We start from the raw sequence: 5,822 nt of genomic DNA on the forward strand, positions 1-5,822 counted from the left end.
CTCTAAGGGGTGAAAGAGTTAACACGGGGTATCTCTTCAAAAAAGGTGATTTACGGCTGATTTGTGGCTGAAGAGTCCCGTATTATTCTCAGGAAGGCTGCTAGGAGTGTGAATTGCGTCTGAGGCTTCATTAATGGGGGTGGGTAGATAGGAGGGAGGGGAGGAGCGGAGGAGGTGGTATAGATCTTACAGTGGAGATACCGGGTCGTGTTTTCAGTATATTATTGGAGTGGGACATGCAGGTGGTGATCACATCAGATGGAACGTGAATCCCGTGACATTCAGACTGTCAGAAGGACGGGAACGCGGCTCGGGTTGGTAGATTATGCAAAAGTTGACTTGAATGGATCATGAAGACCCTTGGATATAACACCCTCCTGTCTTAATGACCACTTCGAGGCATCTCCTCACCAGTCAAATGTCTTCCATCCGTTTGAGGATGCACACAGGGCTCTCCGCCGGTACGATGGTCTGATTCCTGATCTCTCAGTGGACGCTGTGGTACTGAAATGGACAGCACCCAACAGGACTGGTTCTCCAACGGGTCATGGAGGAGCGGCGGACTCGCCTTCAGTAACAGCTACCCCTTCTCCTGGACAGTGTTCCTCGCTGTGTTGATGGGGATTCTTATCGTAACCACCGTTTTGGGGAATGCTCTGGTCATGCTGGCTTTCTTGGTGGACTCCAGTTTGAGGACGCAGAATAATTACTTTCTGCTCAATCTGGCCATTTCAGATTTCCTCGTAGGTAAAGTATGTTCCGCTTCCATCCTTCCGGTTCTTGTGAAGCAACAAGTTGCGGGGAAGTAAATATATGTGAAGACTTCTAATTTACCGTGCGGCGGGAAGATGTAAGAACGTAGAAGATGAAATGGAAGATACAATGTATCCGTAGGGCTACAGGCAGGACGATGAGGTCTTTAAGACAGGCGCTATGCGTGGGGAGGGGGTATGTACGGTCACAGGCTGTATTAGTGAAATACAATGTGTCTTCATTCCAGGAGCCCTGTGCATCCCGCTCTACGTGCCCTATGTACTAACAGGCAGATGGAGCTTCGGCAGGAGTGTCTGCAAACTGTGGCTGGTTCTGGATTACTTGCTGTGCACTTCGTCTGTGTTTAATATCGTGCTGATCAGCTACGACAGGTTCATATCAGTGACCAGGGCGGTGAGTATCTTGAACCCCAGGGTAGGGGTATTTGGAACAGGCTCTGATAACATACAGCGATACCCCATACTGTTAACCCTGTCAGAGGCAAGAATCGGGGGGGAACCTTTCTCTGTTAATCCTTTCAGAGCAGAGAAATGGGAAGTGTAAGGAGTTAAACCTTGAACGGTCAGCCCATAGTGGGGGCAACTGACGAGCCTCAGGCACCCTAAGTACAGTTAACCCATTGACAGTGTTGGCTTTGTCCAGTTAACCCTTCTAAGCAGTCAATCCTCCGGTGGAACTGACCTTGTTAAGTTAACCCTTCTTGATCCAAGATCACTTTCTTGACATGTAGGTAATCATGTGGGCTGTGAGTTAAATGGCAGGTGTGATCCCACATAACGATGACTGAGCAGCAGAGGGTTTTTTATTGTATACTTAAGACTCTGTATAACCATTTCAGTGCCAGAAGGGGCCGTCGCCCGCTACAGTCTATGCACTCCATGCCAAACTTTGCTGAGTGCACCTGGTATTGCGTAGAGCCATAAACCATCATTAACTGTGTACGTACTTCACACGCTGCCGGGCTACACCTGCCAAATACCAGCCTGGAGCAAGCAGAATTCATACACGTCCGGCTTTACATGCGTGATAAACACCCAACGGGTCAGACAGAGGCTGGAACGCCCTACCCTACCCCAAAGCGGTTACAAATACCATCTATATTTCAGATGTATACCCTATACAGTTACTGGGAATCGCAAGGTACACGCCATTCCATTAACTGGAACCCATCAATCGCCCAAAACAGACCGTACCCCATAGGGTGGAATTCTCGCCCCCATATATTCTATGGTTTGTAGTCAAAGTTCAGGAAGAGACCTCTGAGGTCCTGAAAGCTTATGTAACTTGCGGTCCTTTTCTATGTTGGGACTCTCAGAGGAATATCTCTATCTAAACCCATTTACGTGACTCCAATGTATGATCCAGATACAGCGCATCATGCAATAGCACCACCAAGCGCCATCTCCCCGGTGCAACAACTGTGGGGCTAAGGGGTAAAAGCGCGTCACCCACTCGTAATCAATAGGACCTCGAGACGTTTCCTGAAACGTGTCCCCCGTCAGTATATTACCCGCATTAAATGCACATCACACGGGACTGTCTGTATGGATTGGATTATGGACACTTAGTACATCTGTAGTTAGTTACGTTATTCTCCGAGGAACGAGTCTGTTAGAGGCAGACAGGATCGAACTGCTACAGGGAATCCTTATTGGATTTCGACCTTCAGATGAAATACCCCCCTGCAGTCAGAGGGCCGGGGTAATTACTCCAAGCAGGCAAACTCCAGGATCTGTAACCCTCTGGCTGCCGGAGACTAGTAGAGCAGGATTTCCTACACAAAGCAACCAATTACCCCCTTGCTTCACTTTGCACTGCAGGGGCATTATGCCTCTCCGAATGCCCTATTAAGGGTATCGCCCAACCGTACGGTCACAATCCATCAAAGCTGCCCTTTCCATACCTTTATATTAATCCATTTAATACATATACATACAAAACATATAATATATTTAACAAACCAGGCGGCTATGTTCGGGTTAAAACAATATCTTTTCAACACTCAAACAACAAGGTTTTGCTACAAAGTCTCTTCATCTTTTCTATGGAAATTCCTGGGGCTTGTAATTTATCTACGCCGGGGGTAGGTCTTTAACTGCATGGTGGCGACAGGTAGACCACAGAACGCTTATTACAGTTTCCAAGAACATCACGGACCGATAGGTAATAACTCACAGCGGGTGACAAAGTCCGAGACGTGCCCGATGCTTCATCTGCTCCACGTACTAATATTGCTTTGTGTATTAACCAAGATCCCTGTAAATAACCAAGATTATACCAAACGCTCTGGGGTAATAGAGGGGGTTATCCATGACCCCCTAAGAGGTTCGATAAGAGTCAAAAATACACATTTTAATGAAAAAAAATTATGCTGAAAAGGGAAATTCACTTGGATCACGACGAGATTTTGAGAAGGTGTAGAACCCTCGCTAAAGTTTTTTAAATAATATCACAGTATACTGGTTTGCTCTAAAACACTAAAAATTAAACAGATCTTTTATATAAAATATAAAACAATAACTAATCATAATAATAACTAATAATAAAATATTATTATAGTTGTTTTATATAGCGCCATCATGTTCCATGGTGCTGTACTAACATATAAATTCAATTATTTATCTGATACTATATGATATTGAGAGAGAACAGCATGGCGGATAGGCAGGTTCCGCTAAAAAAAATAAGTACATAAAAAAGCACAATTATGACTATTTTAACACGAGCTTTTCTTCTTCCCTTATAAAAAGACTGAGCAGCCGTTGAAATATTATCATCCTGACATAAAAACATATTTGTGCTTTTTTTGAACCCAAATTTTTGACACGGTTTTCACCTAGCAGGGGGGTTATGACCTCTCAGCTGTACCCTACACGTTTCACAACATCACAGTTCTGAGAGGTCTGATCTAGGTTTAAATGGAGCCTATTTTAAACAGAAACGCATTAAAACCTTGAGTTACCGTGGCCTAAGCGCAGCCTGGATTGTGGGAATTATAGTCCAAGGTGTCTGGCGGACCAAAGGTTCTGGACTCCAGGGTCGCCATTCCAAAGCACCAAATAAAGCAAAATGCAAATGTATCAGATAAATAAGAAGGGGCCACGGTATCCAGATACTTTCTGCCGGGGACAGAGGTTTGAAGCATCCTTCATTTTCAAACTGGAATAACAAAAAAAGAAAAAACAAAGGTGTGTTCCGGGTGAAAAGAGAATTACATTAGAAATACAAAAAGCAAACAGATAAAAGGTATCACAATGATTCGTTTGACACCAGTAATCACTGGCGAACAGGCGTTGGATGTCAAGCGCAGCGGACACGCGAGTAGCCTCTGAATATGGCCGACCGCGTGGTTTGATACCTCGTGGTCTTGGTGGTCTGATTGGAGCCCAATGGTGTAGAAAAAGGGTTTTGTGAACCCTAGACGCCTCTCCTCGTTTATCTGTTTGTTGTTGTTACGGGGTAATTGTGAGTCACCACCAAACCTTGCCAACCCATCTGATTGCGATGCCTTTTTCACCTACGTACATTGTATCTGTTCATTCACTCGCCGAAGATGTTCCTTTGTCTCTTTCATACGACAAGTGATTCAGTGCTGAAGACACAATAGCAGATGTTTCTGGCGGTATCATTATGTCACGGGTTCCCTACTAATAACGAATGTATTTTTTTTTTTTTTAGGTAAGCTACAGGGCTCAGCAAAGTAACAGCAAACATGCCGTGGTGAAGATGTCCATGGTTTGGCTTTTAGCGTTCCTGTTGTACGGGCCGGCCATCATCACCTGGGAGTACATAGCAGGAAGGAGCATCATCCCAGAAGGAGAATGCTTCGCTGAATTCTTTTACAACTGGTACTTTCTGATGACGGCTTCCACCCTGGAGTTTTTCACCCCTTTTATTAGCGTGACGTTCTTCAACATGAGCATCTATCTAAACATTCGGAAACGTACCAAGACCCGACTGGACCTCCTGCAGGAAGCTCAGAGCCAAACCACCACCGAGGACCACAGGGAGACTGCGGAACCCAAGAGGTCCAGCTCTTTGAAATGTTGGAAGCTGCAGCAGAAGATTTCACGAGCTGGAGGACAAGGTCGAAGGGTGGCAGGGAAGCCAACGGAGGCCGAGATGATAGGGAGGGTGAAAGAGGTCAAGAGAGCTTCCTTAAACGGGAGCACACTGACTGTATTGGGGAAGTCACGAAGCACTAGAAGGAGCTTTAATGAATCCGGCTCCACACCATCTCTGGAGAAACGCATGAGGATGGTTTCTCAAGGAATTGCTCAACGATTTCGATTGTCCAGAGACAAAAAAGTGGCCAAGTCCCTGGCAGTGATTGTTTGTGTATTTGGGCTCTGCTGGGCCCCTTATACCCTGTTGATGATCATCAGGGCCGCTTGCAGGGGACACTGCGTTCCCAATTACTGGTATGAGGCTTCCTTTTGGCTGCTGTGGATAAATTCAGCCGTCAACCCCATTCTGTACCCTCTGTGCCATTACAGCTTCAAGAGAGCATTTAAAAAGATCTTGTGTCCCCAAAAATTAACACTTAAACCCAATGGCAAATCTCATCGCTGCTGGAAGTGAGCGCGTTCCCCGGTAACGAGACCGTTCCGCGTGAGTGGAGCATTACAAGAAAATCAGACAATGGGTGTTTAATGTATAAGTGTCCTTGTAATGCTTGAAGTGAAAGGTTTGTCTGGGGCACAACGGCATTCCCGGCTTGCTGGGCCATTAGTCTTCAAATGAAAAGGCTACATTGGATGTGGTCAGAGAAGGTGGGACGAGGAAATGCCACCTTCGGCCATTCCTTTCGGGAACGTCGTCTAATTTAGCCGATCCATACCTTTGTACGTGGCCTGTTGCATGCGTGTTTCTCCACGACCCCTGAATACCAAGTCGTGGCTGGTGCTTTTATAATTTTTTTTTTCTCGTTAGCTTTCCATGCCAGTTAAAGCAAAAAACAAACAAAAAAAAGTACAAAGCTATTCTCCTAATATTTCTGGATATTCTGTTAAGATGATGGCGGCAGCAAAGATGTTGGAACAGAGAAA

At 45.5% G+C, this 5,822-nt stretch overlaps 1 protein-coding gene across 1 annotated transcript; it reads left to right on the plus strand.

The window, feature by feature from the left end:
• The first annotated feature begins 509 nt into the window (after positions 1–509).
• Positions 510–5,355, plus strand: HRH3 (histamine receptor H3). Its single transcript, XM_053453799.1, has 3 exons — positions 510–747; positions 1,001–1,167; positions 4,453–5,355. Exons 1-3 carry the CDS (start codon positions 510–512, stop codon positions 5,353–5,355), a joined length of 1,308 nt encoding a protein of 435 aa, XP_053309774.1.
• Positions 5,356–5,822: the final 467 nt, after the last annotated feature.

Source organism: Spea bombifrons, chromosome 13 (genome assembly GCF_027358695.1).
Source record: "Spea bombifrons isolate aSpeBom1 chromosome 13, aSpeBom1.2.pri, whole genome shotgun sequence".
NCBI lineage: Eukaryota > Metazoa > Chordata > Amphibia > Anura > Pelobatidae > Spea > Spea bombifrons.